The sequence below is a fragment of the Trichomycterus rosablanca genome, chromosome 25, assembly GCF_030014385.1.
Source record: "Trichomycterus rosablanca isolate fTriRos1 chromosome 25, fTriRos1.hap1, whole genome shotgun sequence".
Taxonomy (NCBI): domain Eukaryota; kingdom Metazoa; phylum Chordata; class Actinopteri; order Siluriformes; family Trichomycteridae; genus Trichomycterus; species Trichomycterus rosablanca.
The window spans coordinates 1,843,964-1,868,771 of NC_086012.1; the positions used below are offsets into that span (position 1 = coordinate 1,843,964).

At 43.5% G+C, this 24,808-nt stretch overlaps 2 protein-coding genes across 3 annotated transcripts in view; both read right to left on the bottom strand.

Moving 5' to 3' along the window:
• Positions 1-22: 22 nt before the first annotated feature.
• impa1 (inositol monophosphatase 1) lies at positions 23-4,520 on the bottom strand. 2 transcript variants are annotated; one of them, XM_062987795.1, is made up of 9 exons: positions 4,467-4,520; positions 3,356-3,476; positions 3,067-3,200; positions 2,764-2,868; positions 2,393-2,438; positions 1,993-2,101; positions 1,311-1,419; positions 987-1,138; positions 23-762 (listed from the first exon to the last, which is right to left on the bottom strand). In XM_062987795.1, the coding sequence occupies exons 2-9, from the start codon at positions 3,416-3,418 to the stop codon at positions 638-640; spliced, it is 843 nt and encodes a 280-aa protein (XP_062843865.1). In that variant the 5' UTR covers positions 3,419-3,476; positions 4,467-4,520; the 3' UTR covers positions 23-637. The 2 variants fall into 2 exon arrangements, with proteins under 2 accessions (XP_062843865.1, XP_062843864.1); XM_062987794.1 differs by lacking the exon at positions 4,467-4,520 and adding an exon at positions 4,096-4,163.
• Positions 4,521-5,416: 896 nt separating this feature from the next.
• fbxl7 (F-box and leucine-rich repeat protein 7) overlaps positions 5,417-24,808 on the bottom strand; it is a 41,178-nt gene continuing 21,786 nt past the window's right edge. The window contains exons 3-4 of the mRNA XM_062987867.1: positions 11,094-11,666; positions 5,417-7,035 (exon numbers count right to left, since the gene is read on the bottom strand). Coding sequence (XP_062843937.1) covers positions 6,299-7,035; positions 11,094-11,666 — 1,310 coding nt within the window. The 3' untranslated portion in view covers positions 5,417-6,298. The remainder of the gene's footprint in view (positions 7,036-11,093; positions 11,667-24,808) is intronic.

The following is a 24,808-nucleotide window of genomic DNA, read 5'->3' on the forward strand; positions in this document are numbered from 1 at the left end:
TATACAAGCTGGGATAAATATATTACAAAAGAAATATGTTTATTCTGAAAATAAAGAGAAAAAAGCACAAATTTGATCTTAGAGTCTAAAACAGAACCGTGATAGAACTCAGTGGCCTCCTAAGTTTACTTGCTAATGCTGCTTATTGGTGCCTGGATGGCACAGCGGTCTATCGGCTGGCCAGGCGATCACACGGGCATGATTGGGTATAAGGATGAGTGGTGTGGCCCAGCAATAGACTGGCTGAGACTGGTGGTACAACTGGACCCACCATGTCCCTGACCAGCGGTTGATGAAAATGAAATGAAGGCTTGACTATAATGGTGACTTCTCAGTGCCCATATTCTGGTAGTTTAGGTGCACCCATCAGAGCGAGTCATTAACATCACTCGGAGCCAAATTCAGGTTCCACGTTCATCTGTACAAGCGATTGTTCAGAACTAAAACCTAAAACCACCAACATGCCATAGCTGATCAACATAATTTGGGAGGTAGGAAAGAATCAGTGGCATGAATAATAACTTTTGCACAAGTATTCCATTTAAACAACAATTCAATTTTCTTCAATTTTCGCTTTATAATATACACAATTCTATTAAAATAAACAGAATATTGAGAGATAAACCCGGTATCTTCATTAAGTCTGTAAAGGAGCATCGTCCCGGACGGCAGGAAATGCCTCCACTTCTTTGACGACTCTCTCTGCAATCACGTCGTTATTCGCTGCAACGATTCGTCTGGACATCAGATCCATCGGCCCGCCTGCACATCATCACATTAATGTAAACATACACACACGCGTCTGATCTACAGTTTAAAATTTAAAAAAAGGGCTGAGAATAATGCACCAATGCCACAACAGCATTATGAAACTCATTCTATCTTTCTAAATCATGTAGTGCTAAACGTGCACGTCTCTTAAACCTGTGTAGGGCTCATGAGCATCTTCACGCTGTGCTAAAGTAATGTCAAGGTTATAATCTTACCTGCTAGATCCAGGAGAACTCCACCCGCCTCTTCCACTATGACGGCGGCCGCCGCGATGTCCCAGCAGTGGATCCCAATTTCGTAATACGCCTCCACACAACCAGCGGCCACCAAACACATGTTCAGTGCTGCCGAACCCACACCACGCATCCTGACGGAGAGAAGAGAGTCAGTGTGCAGTATTCACTTACTTCTAACTGCTGTGTTACTGTTACAAATCAGACACGGATATGATGAGAATAAACAGGACGCTCATGTGCTGGCTGTGTGTGAATAGCAGCAAAGCAAGGTGTGTGTGTGTGTGTGTGTGTGTGTGTGTGTACCCATGCACTGGCAGGCAAAGTATCTTCCTCATGTTGGAGAAGATCTTGTCGACCACTTCAGGATCTCTGTTTGAGCCGAACTCTGTGGCGATAATTGACTGGTTGATCTCTAAAACACACCGCGGACAAAATAATGGAAACATGATGAAGTACTTAAACTTCAATTTAAGTAATTTAATCCCAGTTCTAAACAAAAAGTGAGTCTACCGTTGACTGACGATCTACTAAATTGTGTATTTTATAATAAGTGATCTTTTATTGCATTAACCTATAAAATTTCAAGGCAAAATAAGGCAACTAGGTGAGTTTTAATAATCTAATTGTGGGTCACAGCAGCTTCTTCTAAATACGGCCATGTAGTTCAGCCAATCCACATTCTTGCATGTTCTATGGGGTGGGAGGAAGGCAGAGTACCAAAGCATTCAACTTTCACAGACAGTGAGTCTTAGTCAGTATTAAGACTTAGTTATTGCTGTTAGTGCTAGTTTGGTATCATTAATGGAATACAAATTAACTGTCTTCAGACAACTCTGCTAAAGAATCATCACGACTGGTTAATAATACAACACCAGTTGGTATTTATTATATAAAGATAAAATTTAAACATTTTAGCGCTTGATTTAAATTTTTAAACCTGTTAATTACTTGTTAATTAATTGTTTGTAAATGAGCTGTGGCTGACCTTTCTGGTCCGATACCTGGAGAGGCTCCCCGTTACAAAACGCCCCCTTCCCCTTACGCGCCGTGTACATCTTATCCTCCATACAGCTGTACACCACTCCAAACTCCAGCTGAAACACAAACACCAATACACCCAGGTCAAAAGTTTACATACATCTGTGCGAGATGTGTACAACAGTTAAATAACATTAAAGAATTTTCTACATCACTGTATAGAGTCTTTAATTATTTTGCTGTATGTACGTTTATACAGAAAACACAAAATAAACTTACAAAGGAACATTTTATTCGTTAAAGTTTGTTTTAATAAATTGGTATGTGTTGTAATTACACAGTCATAAATAAAACAGTAGCAGAAAGCACTGAGCGTCACAGACTATGTGAACTTTGGAGTCTCTTACCGTTTTATTGACAGCAAAGCCAATACATATAGCAACGAATGGGTATCTAAATAATAAACAGAAGAGCTTTTACTATAAAGACATCAAACATTTTAGCATTTGTATATTTGGCTGTTTTTATCAAAGCAGGAGAAATAAGTTCATGCATAAAAATGACTGGCTGAAAAAAAGACTAGATTTTTTACATTTATGACATTTAGCAGAAGCACTTGAGGGTTAAGGGCCTTGCTCAAGGGCCCAACAATGGCAACCCGGCAGTGGTGGAGCCTAAACCAGGGACATTCTAATAACTAGACCTGTACTATTGGCACTAGGAATATAGCAGAACATAGTTTTAAGTAAATACCAAGCACTAGAGGTAATACCAGTACCCATGTACAAAGTTGGTGGTGCCGTCCACCGGGTCCACGATCCAGGTCGGGTTTTCAGACAGAATGCAGGGCTCTCCAGCAGCCACTGACTCTTCACCTATAAAACTGATCCAAAACATGGAGACATTACTTTGACTGAAGTGAGCAGTTAGCATCCATGTATGTTTATTTAAACATCATGGTTCACAAATACATATTTCCTGGACATACATGGTTTTAAATCGTTTTTTTTAATCTGTATTTGTTCTACTCCAGCTGTATAAACTGAGGTATAAAGCAGGCTTTAGTGTGTGTGTTTTATACCCATGTGTGGGGAATTTCTCCTTCACTGAGGAAATAATGAGCTGCTCCACTTTCTGATCAGTTTTAGTCACCAGATCCACAGAGGAGCTCTTACACATGATCTTCATATCATTCTGCACAGCGTCCCTCACAATCTGTACAGGAAACCGAGCAAACATCATGATGTGTACTGTAGTGATAAAAACCTTAGCCTATCCAAACTCACACCAATAGGCAACAGAACTGACCACTGAAAAAACGTCAAAGCAGATTGTTTATATTTATTGATATTATAAAAACAGAGACAAACCTCTCCTGCTTTCCTGGCCAGAGCCACAGCGTGGTCCATGGCTTCCTGCCACAGATCAGACATCTCACCTCTATGCAAATGTTCTTTCTAGCAACTGGAATCAAACACACGGACCCCAGCACTGAGAATAAAGTATAATTAAGCCATCAGATGCCAGGGGTGTTAAAGCTATTTAAAAGTATATTACCATGAAATATAAACAGTATTTTAGGGGGGAAATCAGTAAATATTATTTTTCTTCTTTTTCTTTGATGTAGTCATACATCTATAACATACATCATTACATCACACTATCCCATTCCAAAACCAGGGGCATTAATATAGATTTGCACTCGCTTTGTGTCTATAACAGCCTACACTCTTTGGAAAAGACTTTCACAAGATATTGGAGTCTGTGTCTGTGGGAATTTGTGACCTATAAGTCAAACAAGTATTTGTAAGGTTAAGCACTGATCTTGAACGGAAAGATTTGGCTCAGAATAGACTTTCCAATTCATCTCAAAGATGTTTAATAGGGTTTTGATTAACTGACAAAAGATTTCTAATGTTTATACTGACAAACCTAATTTTATTCTGTAAATATAAACACATTTCTATTAAAAAAGTTGGGACAGATGCCTGTTTATCACTTTTACATTAACTTTCCTGTTAATTACACTTTTAAATAGTTTAGGAACTGAAAACACGCGCCTGGGAGTGACAGCAAATCCCCACAGTCATGTTAACAACAAGTACACAACCTCTTTTGGAGTAAAGCGTTCTGATGTCCTCAATCTATTGGCCAGCGTGTGAATTATTTGATTATTTGATTATGAATACGATAATAATATATAAATCAGATTTATGCTTCACTCGGGTGCATTTCACTTATTTTATACGTCGTGTCATCAAATCACAGATCTGCTAATCATGTGTTCGGTTTAGTTACAGTACGGAAGTCAATCGCTATGTTATATAACTCAGTAAATCTGAATAAAACTGAGACATCCTGCTTCCTGACATTAACGCGAAACAAATCGTGATGGAAACATACACACAAAAGCACAAATAATAAAATGAACCCACTTATAAAAATATAACACCAAGAAAATACAATAAAAAAATCACTAACCGATTCAAATAAGCTCCCGCAAAGACAAGAAAATCCTGTATACTCTTCTTCTGTTTGGAAATAAGAGAAACAGTAAGTTAAAAACGACCCCAACTGTCACCTAGCGGACAAATACTGAATTACAATATTAACGCCACATACAGACTTACCGCCACCTAGCGGACAAACACTGAACTACGTTCTCATCGCCACCTAGCGGACAATAACTGAATTTACCAATTTTACACACGGGTTTTACTGCCATCTAGTGGACAACTGAACTGCACTCCAAATGTCACCTAATTATTATTATTATTGTTGTTGTTGTTGTTGTTGTTGTTGTTATTATTGTTTGCATTATTGTTATTGTTATTGTTATTATTATTATTATTATTATTTTGTTATAAATAGTGCTGCAACACTGCAGCATTTTTACATTTTAATTGCCTAGACATGTGTCTGTAGTCTATTCAGCTTTTACGTTGGCCAATTTACACAGAATTCACAAATTCTAATAATATTTACAAGACTTGCAGTTCTGTCCAATTGCTGCATAATTTAAATTCATATATAAATATTTTTAAGAGAGCAAAACCAATCAGCACCCAACAATGGATGGCTTATCACATCCAGGGGCTCAAACTCCTGGAAAAATGGACTTGTGTGATGCTTCTTTACACCAACCGATCTGTAACCGACTATAATAAAGTCCATCGTTCATCCTGTTACATTCTATACTAAATGTTTGTGAGATTAATCATTAGCTTTATGATTTGTTTCTTTAAACATTTCCAAGTTTTAAATCATTTATTCCTTTAAGAAATACCAAACGATATATATATATTCTGTACATGGTGGCTGGGTTAAAAACTCACGTGTAAAGGAAACACAGACAAAGCAGATACAGATAAACACATAAAAACATTCTTTAATGGTAAAAAAAAAAAAAGTTATATCAAATGTACAGAGCTTCAAAAGTGTAAAGGCAGATAAAATGCTTTATTAGTCTTAAATCATTCATTTGGCACATTTGTAAAGATAAGATGAATATTTGTTTCTGCAACATTAACGTATGGCTGAGACAGTTTACCTGGTTGATGTTTGAGGGGATAACGCGGCGGGGCGGGGCGGGGCGGGGCGGGGGTGTTTGGGGGGTCATGAACAGTTTAAAGTCAGTAAAATTCATTGCTGATTATTAAAACATTACATTCATTTATCCAGTTATTTATTTGTACTTAAGGTTTCTTAACAGCAGGTACCACAAACCAAAGTGACTCCTTGGACCTGGGTTTAAATCTCGCTTCTGGTCGCCGTCCATGAGGAGTTTGGCATGTTCTTCTTCGTGTTGTGCTTCTCCTTCTCAAAAATATGCAGCCGGTACAAAAATCAGTTAATAAATAACGTTTACTCATGGTCAGGTTGCAGTGGGTCCTGAACCTCCCGTAAATACAGGAATCACATATTTCATCACAACTAGAGTCACCTTAGAGCCACCAATTCACTTAATGCATGTAGTTTGGAAGGTGGTGGTGGGGGGGACCAAAGTACCTAGAGGAAACCAACCCAGGCATGAGGAAAACATACCAAACTCCATACAGACAGTAACAAGAGCCTGGCTGTATCAGCTTTAACTTCAGATTTAAAAAACCATCATCATGACTGGCTTTACTTCACTGTATCCAGACCTCACTTAAATATCTGACCCCAAAAGTGCTAGCCTTGCTAACAGTGAATAAAACCGGGACTAGTTAGCACTGTACAATGATTACAATAACGCTTGACGTAGCTTCCGTTCAGATTAGTACACTGGTGATAAAAGTACTCGACTGGAACCAGTCGCTCTTGTGCATCGTTTAGAAAAACGCCGGGTTGGTGTGTTCGATGATGCAGCGTTTGCAGTGGCGCTTAACAAACCGCAGCGCCTCCAGGGGCATGTCGCAGTCCTGCACGTTGAGCAGCTGGAGATCGAAACAGTTAGCCGCCACCACCTGAAGCCCGCGGCCCGTGATGCTCTCGCAGGCCTTCAGGCTCAGACGCTTCAGGTTGAAGCAGTTGAGCGCCAGAACCTCTAGCCCGGCGTCCGACACCAGCGGGCATTTACCGATGTCCAGGCTTTTGAGCTTGGAGCAGCTCTTGGCGAGGTGCTCGATGCCATGGTCCGTGATTCCCTCGCAGCCGCGGGCGTTCAGGTAGCGCAGTCTGGAACAGTACTTAGCGATGTAGCGGATGCCCACGTCTGTGATGCGACCGCAGTGCGCTATGCTCAGGTAGCGTAAGTGACCCTCCAGTTTGGCGATCTCGCGCAGGCCGAAGTCGCTGACGAAGCGGCAGTCGCTGACGCTCAGCTCGCGCACCGCCGGGCAGTAGATGACCAGGAAGCGCAGGCCCTCGTCGGTCAGGCGGACGCAGCGGCGCAGGTAGAGGTGCGTCAGCTGGGTGCAGTGAGCCGCGATGGTGTGCAGACCCTCGTCCTCCAGCGCGAAGCAGTCGCTCATGTCCAGGAAGCGGACGGAGATCTGCTGACCGTGCAGAGGCGAGAGCTTGATGGAGGCTTCCCGCGTCAGGCTGATACACGTCACCTTCGAGCAGCCTGCACGGACGAGAGGAGAGAAATAACGGTTACTAACAGGTTACTAACAGGTGTAATAAATCAAGGCTCCAATTATGCAGAAACAGTTTAGGGAAGGCCCTTTCCTCATCCAGCATGGCTGCGCCCCTGTACAAAGCAAGCTCTATAAAGACATGAAGAAAAGTTTAGCCCTACTCAACAGCTTTGGAATGAACCGGAACATCAACAGAGCCATACACATGCTCGTTTGACTGAATGGGCACAAATTCCCACAGACATATTTCACAGTCTTCTCAGAAGAGCGGCCGTTGTTCTAGCTGAAAAGATCACACAGCTCTCAGTCTAATTTAATAGCTTGCCTGCTCCAAGTGTCATTTGGACACCATTAAACATATTTGGGATGAAGTAGAACCTCAGCTGAGAGCCAGGACTTCTGTTCTAACAATAGTTTGAGCAATTAAGGGTTAAGGGCCTTGCTCAGGGGCCTGACAGTAGCAACTCGGTTGTGGTGAGGCTTGAACTGCCAACCTTCTGATTGTTAGTCCAGTACTTTCACCACTGAGCTACCACTGGCCCATGCCCATGTTTTTGGAATAGGACGTCCAACTAAGTCATGGTCAGGGTTCCACAGATTCTGGACCGTATAGTGAATCTGTATGTGGTCGTTACACGTGTTCTGAATCACAAGGTTAAACTAGCGCATCGTTACTGACTCTGGATTCTCGGCAAGGTTTGTCAGAACAAAGAGAGAGAGAGAGAGCGCGAGAGAGAGATATATCTCAGCGCTGCTACGATCCGTTCTCATTCAGGGCTGCGTCGGCTTTCGCAACCAGGCGGGAAGATTCCAGATGTTTTAGTTTGAGCTGATCCTCGCACAAATCACTAGAGGCTGTTATAGGAAATCCATAATGTAATACATGCGCCCGGAGACGCCGGCCACCTCGGCCTGGATCCGAAGAGTGTGTGCTGGTTTCAAAACACAGCCAGGGACGCCTGACGTCACCCGCGCGGAGGGTCGGCTCGGAGTTTAAGCTTCCCCACATGTCAGAAATACAGGGTACAGTCACTCAAACACTGGAGGAGCATCTGAGCATCTGAGCAGAGTTATGTCTCGTACAGGCGGGGTGGGGGGACTCTCGAAACCGGGATCCGGGTGCACAAATGGCCCCCGTCGAAAGATGGCAGCATGCCAGCTGGTATAAATACGCGGTCCTATCTGACAACAGGAAGTGCAGGAAGTCTGGAAAAAGCACCAGGAAAGGGTTCGTCGGAGGAAGTAGAGGACGTTCCGAAGTTCACCGTGCTCGAGGACTGAAAATGTCATCTTCTGTATCTTTCTGGTCAGGATTGTCTCGCCCCGTGTATAAAAATAAGCTGAAAATGAATAAAAAAAGGCGCTCGGGTGGGGCAACGTTAAAAACCGCTACACATTACTGCTGGGATCCAGGGTCCGAATCCGAAGTTGTACTATCAGCTCGTCAAGCGCCTACACATAGAGGACAGGAGTTAATGGTCAAGATCCCATGATTGATTGCCGTCCTGTTCTGTGTGTGTTACTGCATTGTACCCAGTGATTCCGGGAAAACCGGGCCCACTGTGACCCTGACCAGGATAAAGCAGTTGTAAGACGTGAAAAAAGAAATTAAATAAATAAAAATAGGACTGAATATTAAATTAGTTAAATCATTAAATTAATGACTTGCTGGCAGCACAAAAAGCAGAAATGAATGCACTTGTTATTTGTTTATAGTCTATAATGTTTTTAAAAGTGTAGGAATAGATTTTTTATGTGTGAAGGAAATTATTTATTTATTTATTTGTTTGTTGATTTATTTTTACTACGGGCTCTTAAATGATCAGACTCTATCTAATACAAACTTCATTATGTTTCATTATGTTCCAATTCATCCCAATTCACCAAGTGTGCTGAAGGGGTTTACGGTCTGAGTTTTGAACAGTTGAAAACATGCTATTTATTTAATATAATTATTTATTTTATATAATATCGGGGCAGCACTGTGCCAGCGTGTACAGACCCCGGTCAGTGAGTCTGCAGCAGCCGCTCAACGTCACCATCTCCACAGTCAAACACTGTTGGTCGTGTCCTGACACAGCCGGCGCGTCAGCACCCGCAGCGCCCGGTCCACGTGAGAAACGTCGCCAGTCAGGCGGACAGTCCTCTATAGAATTGATTTTGCCCCTGTATGGGTGTAGGAGTGTCCGCATTTTTTGGCTGTGTATGACCCTACCGCCTGTCCCTTTTGTAGATGACTGAAACCTGGCAACCCAAATGTATAGCTTCCTTCAGTGCACCAATCGTATTTTTTAGTTGCAGGAATAATAAATGTATGGGAGGATTATAAACAGAAACAGCACACATAATAAAATACATCGGGCAGTGTTCTGGTATACTGGAGTAAAGTCATGTGGTTAAAAACGTAACATGTCAAGACAGTCATTTACCATAAATCGTTTAGAGTGAATTTAAACTTAAATTTATGTTGGATGTTTAATCAGTAATTCTCCTAATGAGTGGAACAGATTTAATCCCAGAGCACCTGGGGGTCAGGGGTCACGGTCGTGCACCGCGCTTATTTTTCTGCTGCATTAAACAGACAGCCGGAGCTATTAATACGTTTCCCAGCTCCAGAAGGAAGTCGTAGTCGTTTCCGAAAAACCCTAAAAAAAAAGACCCCCGCGGTGGACCTCGCTGATGATGAGTGAACGGAGCAGGAGCAGCAGCAGAGGTCTGTTCGGTTCCAGGTTGTGTTCGGTTCCAGGTTGTGTTTGGTTCCAGGTTCTGTATGGTTCCAGGTTCTGTTCGGTTCCAGGTTCTGTTCGGTTCCAGGTTGTGTTCGGTTCCAGGTTGTGTTTGGTTCCAGATTGTGTTTTGGTTCCAGGTTCTGTTTGGTTCCAGGTTGTGTTCGGTTCCAGGTTGTGTTTTGGTTCCAGGTTCTGTTCGGCTCCAGGTCCTGTTTGGTTCAGGTTGTGTTTGGTTCAGGTTGTGATTGGTTCCAGGTTCTGTTCGGTTCCAGGTTCTGTTTGGTTCAGGTTCTGTTCGGTTCCAGGTTGTGTTTTGGTTCCAGGTTCTGTTCGGTTCCAGGTCCTGTTTGGTTCAGGTTGTGTTTGGTTCCAGGTTGTGTTTGGTTCAGGTTGTGTTCGGTTCAGGTTGTGTGCAGGTTTACTTGTTTTGGTTTAGCGGGCTATAACAGGCCACACACTCGATAGACAGACAGACAGACACAGACAGACAGAGAGAGACACAGACAGACAGACATACAGACAGACACAGACAGGCAGATAGATGGATAGATACATAGATAGATAGACAGACAGAGACACAGACAGACAGACAGACAGACAGACAGACAGAGACACAGACAGATCTTGCCGTACGACAGTTCAGTTCATTAGATGTACAGCGGTGTGTATATCATTAATAAATATATAATAGTCAGGGGCATAAAAATGATCATATTTTATGTTTGTTAATGATTATGAATGATAACTGAGCTCATTTATTTATACAAGTACTTGCCATAAACATTAAATACAGTTTTAGCTTTAAGTAAGGCTAAAAAACTACAATCCACAACTTTTGTCTTTCAAGTCGTGGCTGTTTTGTCTCTGCGGTGAGCTAACCGTCCACGTGCCCTGCTTTTCCTATTGTAAGCCCCTTTATTTAAAGTTTTTACTCCGAGACGTCGGCCATCTGTAAGTCCTCAACCTCCTACAACATGCAATTTCTTCTGCCACAGAGACATCAAGGCCTACAGACACATCAAAGAATCCTAAAAGTGTGTGATGTGCATTTGATGAGAGCATGTACTGTTAAACACACACACACACACACACACACACACACACACACACACGAGCTGGACACCACAGTTTTTACTCTGTTAAGTTACTCTTTTCATCACCACTGCAAAACGCATCATAGAAATAATTATAATAAACAAAAATACACTGAGGAAGAACCAAACAGGAGAGCAGGGAAATATATGAGGTCAATTTAATGCCCAAGAAACCCAAAAAACATCAAACCAACCGAAATATCCCAAAATATCGGCCTTTACCTGAGACATCCAGGTGCTCCAGGTTAGGGCATCGCGAGACCACCTCGAACACAGCCTCGTTAGACACGTTGTAGCATCCGGCCAGGTCGAGTCGCCGTAGCTCGGGGCAGCACTGTGCCAGCGTGTACAGACCCCGGTCAGTGAGTCTGCGGCAGCCGCTCAACACCACCATCTCCACAGTCAAACACACGTTGGGCGTGTCCTGACACAGCCGGCGCGTCAGCACCCGCAGCGCCCGGTCCACGTGAGAAACGTCGCCGGTCAGGCGCACAGTCCTCCAGAGCCGCGGGTCCCACGCCAAGTTGTACCATCGGCGGCACACCCGGGCACAGCGGCACAGCTGGTTGGTGGGCAGATGGGCGAATATCTGAAGGAAGGCGTGGTCCGGCAGCATGTCGATGGGGGCGCCCTGATGCTGGTCTTTGGATTGACACATCCCACGCTGGGGGTAGGTGAGGCCCGTGGTCTCGGGACTGAATGACAACGAGGAGCCATTGAAGAAGGCGGGCGAGGAGCGAGGAAGGATGAGAGCAGGACTGGGCGTGCTCAGAGTACGCATGCTCACGTCCGAGTCTGTGGAGAAAAAGACAAAATAGGGGGAAAAATTATCAGGGAGGTAAGAGAGACAGCGTGGCAATTTAAAAAAGCAAGGGCTCTAACTAGCACCCATAAGCGTACCTTTGTTTGGTACAGTCATGGACCTTATTGGGGAAAAATACCTCAAAACTCAACGTCTTTTAAACTCAACACCACTCCAAGACTAGATACGATGGATGGATGGATGGATGGGTAGGTGGTTGGATGGACGGACGGACGGACAGACAGACAGACAGATAGACAGATGGTTGGATGGATGGATAGATAGATAGATAGATAGATAGATAGATAGATAGATAGATAGATAGATAGATAGATAGATAGATAGATAGGTGGATGGATGGATAGATAGATGGGTGGATGGATGGATGGTTGGATGGATGGATAGGTGGATGGATAGGTGGATGGATAGGTGGATGGATAGTTGGATGGATGGATAGATAGGTGGATGGATGGATGGATGGATGGTTGGATGGATGGATGGTTGGATGGATGGATGGATGGTTGGATGGATGGATGGATGGTTGGATGGATGGATGGATGGATGGATGGATGGATGGATGGATGGGTGGGTGGGTGGGTGTTTGGGTGGTGGATGGATAGATAGGTGGTTGGATGTATGGATGGATGGATGGGTGGATGGATGGATGGTTGGATGGGTGGATGGATGGATGGATGGTTGAATGGATGGATAGATGGGTGGGTGGGTGTTTGGGTGGTGGATGGATAGATAGGTGGATGGATGGTTGGATGGATGGGTGGGTGGATGGATGGTTGGATGGATGGGTGGATGGATGGATGGTTGGATGGATGGATGGATGGATGGATGGATGGATGGATGGATGGATAGATGGGTGGGTGGGTGTTTGGGTGGTGGATGGATAGATAGGTGGTTGGATGGATGGATGGATGGATGGTTGAATGGATGGATAGATGGGTGGGTGGGTGTTTGGGTGGTGGATGGATAGATAGGTGGATGGATGGTTGGATGGATGGTTGTATGGATGGGTGGGTGGGTGGATGGATGGTTGGATGGATGGTTGGATGGATGGATGGATGGGTGGATGGATGGTTGGATGGATGGATGGATGGATGGATAGATGGTTGGGTGGGTGGATGGATGGATGGATGGGTGGGTGTTTGGGTGGGTGGATGCTTTATTTATCCCGAGGGAAATTATTGAGAAGATGATAATGGCACAAGAGACACTGTGGAGGTACCAAAAGCTGTTCAAAAAATGTTCTACAGTTAATCCATGCAAGGGTCCTGGATTGCTACTGTCGACATCCAAGGGTTGTAAAGTGGCTTACAAACACATCTAGACCCAACAGTCTTTCTCTAAATGTTTGTAAAACTCCAAGATGACTGTTGTACATGTTGTCATGGTCTACCACTCTCAAAAACTCTAACAAAGGTTGCAGGAATGTGTAGTATGAAGTAAAAATGCTGGAGAACATCAGTGAACCTCAAGTAGACATTCACATTTGAAATATTATCTTATGAACTTCAAAACTCCACTATCTGGCATCCAGGCTCTGTAAGAATGCCATCCCGATGACGAACTAGCCTCCAGCATACCAGACATAAAGCTCCCCGTCCCATCAAGATGATATAAAAGGGTGGGACAGAAAGTTTAAGCCACAGCGTTCTGAAATTCATTACGTACGAGGAGACGAGCTGTTGAAATAATTGAGGCCGGTCTTTTTATTTCTCGAGTCGTTTCCTCAGTAAATCTTCCAGCCGTCCTCACCTACAGTAAATTGGTCCTTGTTGTGCACTAATGACCGAGACTCAGTGTGTGTTTCAGGAAATGCCACGAATACATTCGGGGCTGTACGGAAGCCATATACACCGGCGTTAATCTCTCACGCCGGGCTCGACGTTTCCTCAGCCTGTCTGGCCTGTCCACTCCACTCACATCCCCGAGCTGGACGCACTGACCCCGGATTAAACCCGGCTTCCTTTTTACCCTGTAGTACACAATGCTTTCTGGTGCTTGTTGAAGACATTGCTTAATTATGCGTTAACCCCTGGACTAATGACTTCCCAAAACATCAGGTGTTCCATTTAACAAGATCAGGTGAAGCGCCCTAGACTATAAAATGCCACAAAAGTCTCAAAAAAGAGCTGCTGATTAGAACAAAGCCCCAATCGAACCATGACATGAAAATCTACAAAAATATAATTAATGACACTAGTATGTGAATCTACAATGTGATACATATACACTGATCAGTCATAACATTAAAACCACCTCAATGTTTCTACACTCACTGTCCATTTTATCAGCTCCACTTACCATATAGAAACACTTTGTAGTTCTACAATTACTGACTGTATTCCATCTGTTTCTCTACATGCTTTGTTAGCTCCCTTTCATGCTGTTCTTCAATGGTCAGGACCACCTCAGGACCACCACAGAGCAGGTATTATTTAGGTGGTGGATCATTCTCAGCACTGCAGTGACACTGACATGGTGGTGGTGTGTTAGTGTGTGTTGTGCTGGTATGAGTGGATCAGACACAGCAGCGCTGCTGGAGTTTTTAAACACCTCACTGCTGGACTTTCACTGCTGGACTGAGAATAGTCCACCAACCAAAAATATCCGGCCAACAGCGTCCTGTGACCACTGATGAAGGTCTAGAAGATGTATTAGCCAAATGAAGCACTTAGAATGGGCTATACCGTTACAGTAAATAAGCAAGACGTGCAGGAGCTAAAGGTTTAAGGTTTTTTAAAGTATGCAGCAGATCTTTGAGGTCATTGAGGATTTCTGAAGCAGCTATAAATCAAATATAAATAAATGTCATAGTTTTAAATAATAGGTATTGTTTTTTTATTAACCATTAAACTCTCTTGTACTTGTGGATCCCAAGTATCCAGTAATGGAGCTATTTTCATGAACACAGCCGCAGTATTGTTCTCAGTAGCAGATGTTTTTGTTGCCAACGGTCTGCAATAATTAAAGTGCAAAGTTGTTGAATTTAGAGCGGAAACATTAAAAAAACTAGCATTTCCCATTATGTGGCGTGCTGGCATAATGGCTTCCAGTTCAGTGCCACCAGTTCAGACTCCTCATATGGAAACCACATCGCCATAAAAACAGCAGTCGTGCAGGGGACGTCCGGCTCGGACGGACTGTTTAATGCATTTTAAATAAGAACGGAGATAAGAAACGAGACCATCGGGTCTAAATGTGAAAGCCAGAAACGCAGATATCCCAGCACGCGGGTTCAGTGCCTGTCGCTGTCAAAATGCCATCCACAACCACTGAGCTCGTTCACTATCGTACCCTGCTGGTGTGTCTTGTACCCTGCGAGTGGACCGACCGGATCTGGCAGACCAATCTTAACCCAGCTGCACTTTTAAAGTCACCGCCGGAGATGCAGGAGGGGGACGTGGGCCTCCGTCAGACTCACGCTACGATACCGCATTCTGTGTAAGCACAAGCAGGCCACAGCTTCTGAAGAGGCTCCTGGAAGGCAATTAGCGTGAGGTCTGACCCCAAGGGAGCGTGCAGTCGTCTTTATTTTCAGCACCGTCGTCCACACTGGCGTCCCCAAAACAATAGAAGTTAAAAACAAGTTAGGAGGGGGTCTGAAGGAGCAAAGCGATGATGGATAAGAAGAATGTCTTGGTCATTCGTGGTCGCCTTTGACCCACTGATTTTATGCAGACATAAGAAAGAATATTCTTCATGTTCATGTAAACCCTTTTACTTCATTTTCTGCTACAACAAATTACACGCACAGAAGAAAAGGCTCCAGTTCTTGAACCCTTGGTTTAACAATATTTCACCTCCTTTAATACAACAGGCTCGTAAATATGCTGGTTTAAGATGCAGTCATATATATTACCGGAGCGATACACGGGCCAATAATTAGGTCACGAACATAAACTGCTCTGAGGTCTCAGAACGCTCATTATACGGAGCTTTGGGTTTGGCTGGTGGAAACGAGCCTCATGACTAACATCAGCTACACAAAGACAAAGTCTAGGTTAAAATGCATATAGCATTTCATAACTGTGAGAGTAAAAATGACTTTTTTGTTAAAAATAAGCCAACAAATGTTAAAAAAAAAAAAAATACATATGCATCGTTTTTATATGGTAGGAGCTCTGGAGGTGCAGTAATAAATTACACTAGCTCACTACCGCTGAGATCCAGGGTTCGACACCCTAGAGGTGCTACTGCTTAGTCGGTCGTCTGCCTACATGCAGGGATTGGCGTCCTGTCCAGGGTGTGTTACTGCACTGTGTCCAGTGATTCCAAGGAAACCAGACCCACCGCAATCCTGACCAGGGTACATACTGGTCAGTAAGTAATCTGCCTACATGCACATATGATTGGCTATGTCTAAGGGGGAAGGATTGGCATCCTGTCCAGGGTGTGTTACTGCATTGTGCCCAGTGATTCCAGTGACTCCAAGGAAACCAGACCCACCACAACCCTAACCAGGACTCATACTGGCCAGTCGTTGGTCTGCCTACATACACATATGATTGGCTATGTCTAAGGGGGAGGGATTGGCGTCCTGTCCAGGGTGTGTAACTGCATTGTACCCAGTGATTCCAGGGAAACCAGACCCACCGCAACCCTAACCAGGACTCATACTGGCCAGTCATTGGTCTGCCTACATACACATATGATTGGCTATGTCTAAGGGGGAAGGATTGGCGTCATGTCCAGGGTGTGTTACTGCACTGTGTCCAGTGATTCCAAGGAAACCAGACCCACCGCAATCCTGACCAGGGTACATACTGGTCAGTAAGTCATCTGCCTACATGCACATATGATTGGCTATGTCTAAGGGGGAGGGATTGGCGTCATGTCCAGGGTGCGTTACTGCATTGTGCCTAGTGACTCCAGGGAAACCAGACCCAGGATGAAATGGTGGTAAAACATGAAAATGAAATGATCCCTGTATGGTTCTTCTTGTTCCACATCCTAATCTAAATTTTAAAGTCACAGAGTACAAAATGTTTTGGACATCTGACTTTTTTGCATCCTACATGTTTTTAAACAGCCTTAAACACAAAAATGTGAAAAATGGTAGAGACATATAAGAGGAAAATACTGGCAGATGACTGGTGTGCAGATTTTCTTTCTTTTCATTGTGCTCGAGGAAACCGCAATTAACATGATTCACTTTTGCGCAGAAGAACAGAGCGCCGAGGTTAAACGGCCACTAATTGAATATTTAGAAAAACAGAAGGCCTCCAACCGGCACGGGGGCTCAGATTTCAGCTTCCTAAAATTAAAGAGATATTTAAGCCGGTGTGTCAGGGCTCCCCTTCCTCGTTAAGAGGGGAGTTTTAGGATTTAGCACGCAGTCCTATGTCATCCTACATAATGCACCCTCCCGTGCGTTCCTTAGGGTTTACACAATCCAGTTTAAATAATTACACCTTCAGCGGTCGACTAATACATCGGAGCGATATTTGTATTAGATGTATTTGCTCGGAAATTCAAACGTATATTTCTTACACAAAGTGGCGTCTATCCAAGTGAAACAGCACCGGGCGTGGGTAATGTAGGACAGGACTTCCTTTTAAAATTATATTTTTGGTGTAGATAGAGTAAGATGCTATTAATCCCATACCCAAGAATTGGAGCCAATTGTGTGTAAGATATTAGAGAACTGCAGAGAGTAAACATGCTCAGTCAAGCTAATACAACACCAGCAAGCTGAGATAAAGCAAGCCAGCATTATTTATAGTGCTTAGTCCTGATTTGTTTAGTTAGGGTCACCATTTGTCCTCTTTACAAGACCTAAAAATGCGTCCAGCCAAGATTTCTAAATCATCAAAAATGTCTAGGATTCTGCTTTTCTAGTCTGTGCGCTATTCACTATTCTGTGTGTGGGTTTTTGCATTGATTTCATCTTTGTTTTTAGGTAAATTAAATTAAATGACAGTTAAAAACACTTCAAATAAGTCAGCTGATATGATTGCGCAATACATGAAAGAAACAAAGGTAAATAAGCGTTTTTTATTTATAGGTGACAACTGTTTTTTAATTTGGTGTTATTATTGTTTAGGGCTAAACACTGAATGGAAAGGAATAGGACTATCTGGCCATAATGGCATTTGTTAGATGTATATGTATTAAAGTTGGATGGCTATTGATGCATCTGGCAACTATATAAACCTCTACCCCATACACATTGCCCAGGGTGCCACCCCCTGGACCAAGTATCTCTTTTTTAAAGAGCAAAATATGGTCACCCATATGGTTTAATGTGTAAAGTAAAATTTGCATTTAATAAAATGTATTTATTTACTTTCACTAGCTGCTTGTTCCTGTTCTGGGTCATGGTACGTCTGATAGGACCTTGTAAAAGCTCATGCGGGTGAAAAGATGGGTCGGGGGTGATGGTCACGACCCTCCTCGGTCAGGATTCGGCCGCAGTAGAGACGAATTACGATTGAGTAATTGGATACGACTAGATTGGAGAATTAAGGAAAACATGCATACACAGAAAAAACACACTCTGTATGTATATTTTTGATCATTATACACTCTTTTTTTTTTTTTTTTGAAGCAAAAGCACAGCTGCAAATACTCGTCCCTTACACGTGCATGTACATTTTTTACTTTAACACCATGACAAATGTCCAAAACTCTTGCAGCAACCTTCGACTTTCAACAAGATTTCCAAAAATGGTTGTTGCACCACAAGAGTAATCGATAACACTTCTATACTTAGTTCTTCGTTTATTTCCTGACAAAGGTTGACAAATTCAAGGTATGGACGGTGACCGGCGCGTACAGGTACTTAACATGAATATGAGCGGACTCCTCTGTAACTGCTCTGTCATTAAGATAAGCAGTGGGACGCGGGTCAGACCGATGACTCCTTCACATGACAGGAGGGAATGCACGGAATGCTGTTCTACCATTTAGCATCTTTCATACGGGGCTCCTGTGAACACTCAATCCCGGGACTCCTCCAGAAGTGTTCAGTTCACGTCAACGCTCTGACTAACTGAATAATATATTTCCTCGGAAGAAACATTACAAGTTCTTGGACGTTCCCAGTGCTCACATTTTTTGCAGTTTCATCTCCAGGGTTCCAGTGTAAAGTGCTCTAAAATGTGCTTATCTTTTGGACTCTTGGACGTGATCTGAAAGAGAATCTCCTCCCTGTTGAGGGATGTGAGTGAGATGCGGGAGTACATGCAATTCTCCACGTTTTCAGCAAACCCCTGACGGCTGGGCTGCAGGTGAACCTGAGGTCACTCGATTCCCTCCTCAAGCCGGTTAGATCAACGTACACGCTGTTCAAGCCTTCAGAAAAACACATTCAAGCCGTACAGATTATTCCATGAACAATATTTACACTAGCATTTGCATTACGTCATTATAGCGAGGCATATTTTTAAGTTCTCATCCAACAAAACAATCCGAGAACGTCCGAACTGCACGAGCACCTTCCACGAACGATCCTGAATGTTTATACAATTACTGACGGAACCGAGCCAGCGGCTGCTTCTCGAACCACACGCTACATAATAAATAGTACGTCAACGTAGTAACGACAACACTGGTGGTGTTCTAATTTGACAGTATTTATTACATAGTGTGTGGTTTGATACGCAGCCAGGCGGCTTTCTTAGGATGGATGGCGAGGAAGAGGCGAACAAAAGACTATCGGAGGCCAAAGCCACAGGAAATACAGACTGGAAGTCGTGTCAAAACAAATACAGTCAGATTCTGGAATGTTTCATAGAGCAGTACCTGTGCGCTGTAACTGGGATTAGAACATAATCAGGCGCTACTCACGGAAAATGAGTAAGGTCTGCGATGATCCATAACGAGATTTGATGTCTATGGACGGATAAGCTTTACCTCATTGTTTATGCGAGACATGATCGGCTCACACTGTGTGTTTACATTCCTTCGGTGTCTGTTTTACCACCGATTTATCCTGGTCAGGGTCACTGTGGCGCTGACACTGGCCGGCCACCGGGGAATCAAACCCAGGCCCTTCTTGCTGTGAGAGGTGTGACATCCTGGTCACCTTTACGTCTTACAGTGGTCTACAAAGCTTCATGATTGCTCTTCATTCATCTACTCGGTGTCTGTTTTACCATCAATTTATCCAGGTCAGGGTCACTGTGGCGCTGATTCATTGTGTCAAAGGTAGGAAATACCCTAGATCATTTTTAGTAGCTTTAGCTTTTAGCAGTAGGACCACCGGGAGAAAACCCACACATGGAGAACATGCAAAGCACACAGAAGGAACCCTGGCCGCCCACCGGGAACTCAAACCCACGCCCTTCTTGCTGTAAAGCGACCCATTCAGCCACACATGCATTTACATGCATACTAGTAATCTGATTAAGGTCAGGTTCTGGTAGTGATCTAATTATTTAAATGATCATGTAGACCTCATACCCGATTATCTGGATTATGAATAATCTGATTAGGATATCTGGATTCCTGCCCAGCAATCGGTTTATTCACGTCATGTATACAGGTAAACCGCTAGCTATCGAATTTCTGCATCTGCCCTCATGTGGCTGGAGAGGCTGGAGGTTCCCGGAAACAGTAAACACTGTACAATGTGAAGAAAAGAACGTGTATACAAAAATGGAAGGGGAAATCTAAGTTTTAAACAGGACTAAAAAGTTTGTACTGCTGTTATTGCCCCTCACATCTCCAGTGTTTTACTGGACAGTGGTAAAGCTGGACATTGGTCACCTTTTTATTACGGGTGAGTGTGACCTCATTTTGGGTTCATTACATCCCTCAGTGGTCTACAAAGCTTCATGATTCCTCTTCATTCATTCATTCATTGTCTGTTTTACCACCGATTTACCCTGGTCAGGGTTGCAGTGGGTTGAACTCACTGGGCGAAACACAGAAAACACCCTGGTCAGGTTGCTAGTCCATTACAGAGTGATTGCTCTTCATCCCATCCTAATATGAATGTAAACGTTTGACTTTAACTTTGACTTGAAGAACAGTGGCAGCTCAGTGGTTAAGGTACAGAACTAGTAATCAGAAGGTTGCTGGGTCAAGCCCCACTACCACCAAGTTAGCACTGTTGGGTCACTTTGGATAACCAGATAAAAAGGTCCAAATATTTAAAACTAACACACTTGGCATAAAAAAGGTTTTTTTCACTTTACTATTTTTTTTTGCTCTGTCTTATCCATTATACATCAATATCAGGACATTTTATTACATTAGACATTATCTTTAATGCTTTATGTACTACGATAAGAGAAAAAATTCAGTATTAGTCACTGCATTACGTTATTTCTAATAATTCACGTTCATTCTGCACAGACAAACCCTCCACTCTTTCTCATCCTCCTCTTGGCTAAAATATGCAGGACTTGACGTCTCGACGCGTGTCTCTCTAACGCAGACACGGATTCTGACCTCTGGCAGCAGACGGTAACCTGATCTCACAGCAAGTCCAGGGGAACTCGTCACATTTCGCCGTCAGGGGTCGAAGCCCGGCCGACTGCATTTTAACAAACTGACAACTTAAGTCCCCCGTGAACGGCGGTCAAAAAAATCTAATATGATCCAACGCTACTGTGCAGGAAAAGCTGCTTGTGCCTGACGAAGACTCCGGTCCTGCACATGCCTCTCTGCTCTACCCCTTCCAGCCGGGCATCTTGCTTCGATTAAAATGCCTTCTGCGCTTCTCATGCGAGAGTCCTCTGGCTGCTCGTGCTAATGTTTGAAAGCAGCTGCGCTCGGCCCGGCATCGACGAGTACACATGGACAAATCACTCACAGACATTTTGCATTACTGCGCTCTTACGACATCGGACGTACAGACGCTCGCAGAGTCGGATGTGTTTACGACGGGCTGATTTAAGCAACAGAAAATGAGCCAGTCAATCATCGAAGATGGAAACGTCTTCAAACAAATCACTGAGTGAAAGCAGTAAATCTTCTGAGGAACGGTAGCTAGATTGTGTCTGAAAGACGTCGGATCTGCTGACTGAGTCTGCTTAAAGGCAGAAAGCCACATTTACACCACATAGTGTTCACCTTGAATGAATTTTAAACCTGTAATGGTTGATATTTATATTTAAAAGCACTAATGCAAATAGTTCACATGACACATAGAGAAAGCAGGAGTTGTGCTCAAAGATGGATCAGATTTGAACCCCCTAGTGTGCACCAACGGGTTCAACATGGCACCTGATTAACATTGGTATTACAGGGGATGATTCCTTCCGGCTGCTCTCATTAGGCGCCGCCACAGTGGATCATTTGTCCACATATTTGATTTGGCACACCAGATGCCCCTCCTGATACCATGCTTGGGACCAGCACTATGGGTGCACTAATATTTCCACTCCACCGATGGCTAGGTTCAAATAACATCATGCATTTTGTGTATTTGTGAGCCCAACCAAATGCAGAGGAAACCCACACAGACACGGGGAGAACATGCAAACTCCACACAGAAAAGACCCGGACCGCTCCACCTGGGGACCGAACCCAGGACCTTCTTTCTGTGAGGTGACAGTGCTACCCACCGAGCCACCAGGAAACACCAGGATCGATGATATTTCCTTTTGTTTCGAATTAAGAATTACAGAACCTCTATATGAAGTTCTGGAGTAGTTCTCCACCTTCTTTATTCATTTAGAAAAATGCTGGAGGAAGATACCACCACATACCACTAAGGTATGTTGGTATTAAAGCTGCTTATAAGCAATATACCACCCTACAAATAAGGTCCTTGATATGGATATTTGTTCTTAAGATCTTTAACGTCCTCTTGTGTCCATGTGGGTTTCCTCTGGGTCGTCTGGTTGCATGGCAGAAGGACATTTGGCCACTTGATGTAAATGGGTGACTGCTGGGCCGTGTGATAGATTTTTTTCAGTTCAGTTTATATTCTAGGAAAGGCTCTGACCCATCATGACCCTGATCATGTTAATTGAAGACGAATGAATTACGAGTCAAAGCAATCAGAATTTCTTTTATTTATACATATTAGCCTTTATTATCATTTCCTTTATTATTATTATTGTTATTATTCCTTATACACTTCAACGCTCTGCCTAATTATCCTGAAAAGAACTTTAACAATGGTGTCGGCGTGAATCTCAGCGGCCCTCCCTCGAATCTCTCTGAAAGCAGTGACTCATTCCCTCTAGTGCAGGATTCGTTTTATTAAATCAAGAGCATCATAGAGGAAATATTCAAACATCTGGTCCATAAACGAGGGCTTTGCCACAGTAAAGGAGGCAAAAGAAAGGGGTTTCCATGTCCCTAACCACCCTGCCTTGCCCTCTCTCCCCCCTCCTCTGTGGGTTCGGGTGATTCTGGCCCGTGATGGATAAAGCAGAACGGATCTGGAGAAACGGTCTGAAGTCTGATAGCTTCGTGCTCCGACGCGAGCCCCCGTGCACTCGAATTAACCACACTCATGCACATTAGCGAATCGGGGGGGGGAAGAGGGGAAATGTGAAGAGGGTAAACATTTAGGGAGCTCATATGGTTTCAATATTCATTCCACATCAGGCTGAAAGAATAAGGATCATGATGAGGGCTTCAAGAATAACAGTTTTAATTGCAGGACTCTGCAGGTCCCTCAACAAGTGTGTGATAATAGAGACATTATTTAATCTGCTCTCTGATTACAGCTGGAGATAAAGACCCGTGTGTAGTCTGGAATCTTGGTAGAAAACGTTTGCATTTATTAGTGAAGAGACGTGTGTCACAGCCCTGTTGGGATTTTAATTATATTTATAACTGTGCTTTTTAAAAACGTGCAGGACAATGCCTATTTCTATTAAATCTATTAAATTCCATGGTGGCTGGTGGTAGTTTCTCCTGGGGCTCAGATCACAGATGTGTCACAACATACAGTGCATCAATCCCTTCGGTTTATGGGGCTGTGTGGTCGCAAATGAGTCAAAGTGCCCATGCAAACTTTGGTCCACAGTCAAAAGCGCCTACGATGGCTGTACGTTGGAGCAATGGAAGAAGGTCAACTGCACAGACAGATCCTATTTTTTCTTCGAGATCATGTTGACATACCTGTGGAGGAGAGATGCACCAGGATGCACTGTAGAGAAGATAAAGGGCCTGCTGGTATGCCCTGGTCCAAGATACTGATGTTGTTTCGATGGCATATGCTTAATATGGCGGTCCTAATGTTTTGGCTCATCAGGTTATGTATAATGAACAGATATAGGTGATACAATAAAGCTGACAAATAATAAACAGGTTGCAAATATATTTTGCAATGTATTTAAGCTCACTTAATGACTTCCCTGCAAAAAAGAAGTTAATAAAGTATAAAAAATAATACATTAATTAAAGAATAAGGATAACGCCAGTCTAATAATAAGCATGGTCATGTTTTACACACTTCGGTGGCATTAAAAAGGTGGTACGATGCTGGGAAAAATGCACCAGACGTTTATTATATCATCACTATTGTACTAAATTTAACTTCACACACCCAGCACAGGTTCTTGGGTAATGTACCCAAGTGTAGAAGCATGTATTGTTAAAAAGACACGTCCGATCTAAATCTCACATCCTATCACAGAGCTCTGGTGATCCTGTGGTTAAAAGCTAAACCTCACACCGCCGTTCCCAGTGCTCACCCCTTCCCTGGAACATATGGGTGCTCGTAAACGTAGTGAATACAGCCTTCTCTTATTTCATTGAATTCTATGTAAACCCGACCAATTAGCTTTCCCATGGTGGCCCGTCCTCAGCTGTCACTGTCAGCGATATCGTTTCAAATTCTCTGTTTCACGTCACGCTCGCGAAGAGAACAAACAGCGTGTGATGCAGCGCAGAGCCAGATCCACCTCTTTAAAGGAAACGACGACGTCACAGGATCCGTTTGGGCACAATGGAACTAGCTGCCTACTAACTTCCTGTTCTCGGCCCTCTGTTTCACCATGCCGGAAACCGCCACTGAGACAATGGCCGTTACGTTCACCACGGTGGTACAGAGCGTTCCATAACAGGCTCTTTTCCACAAGAACTACATCCAGTCATTTGTGGTTTGGATATTTTGATCTTCAAGATCTATTTCATACAAACTTCTAACATAGTATTAGACAATTGGATGAATGGATTCCACTTTTGGACCCCACATGCTAGGAGAAGAGTC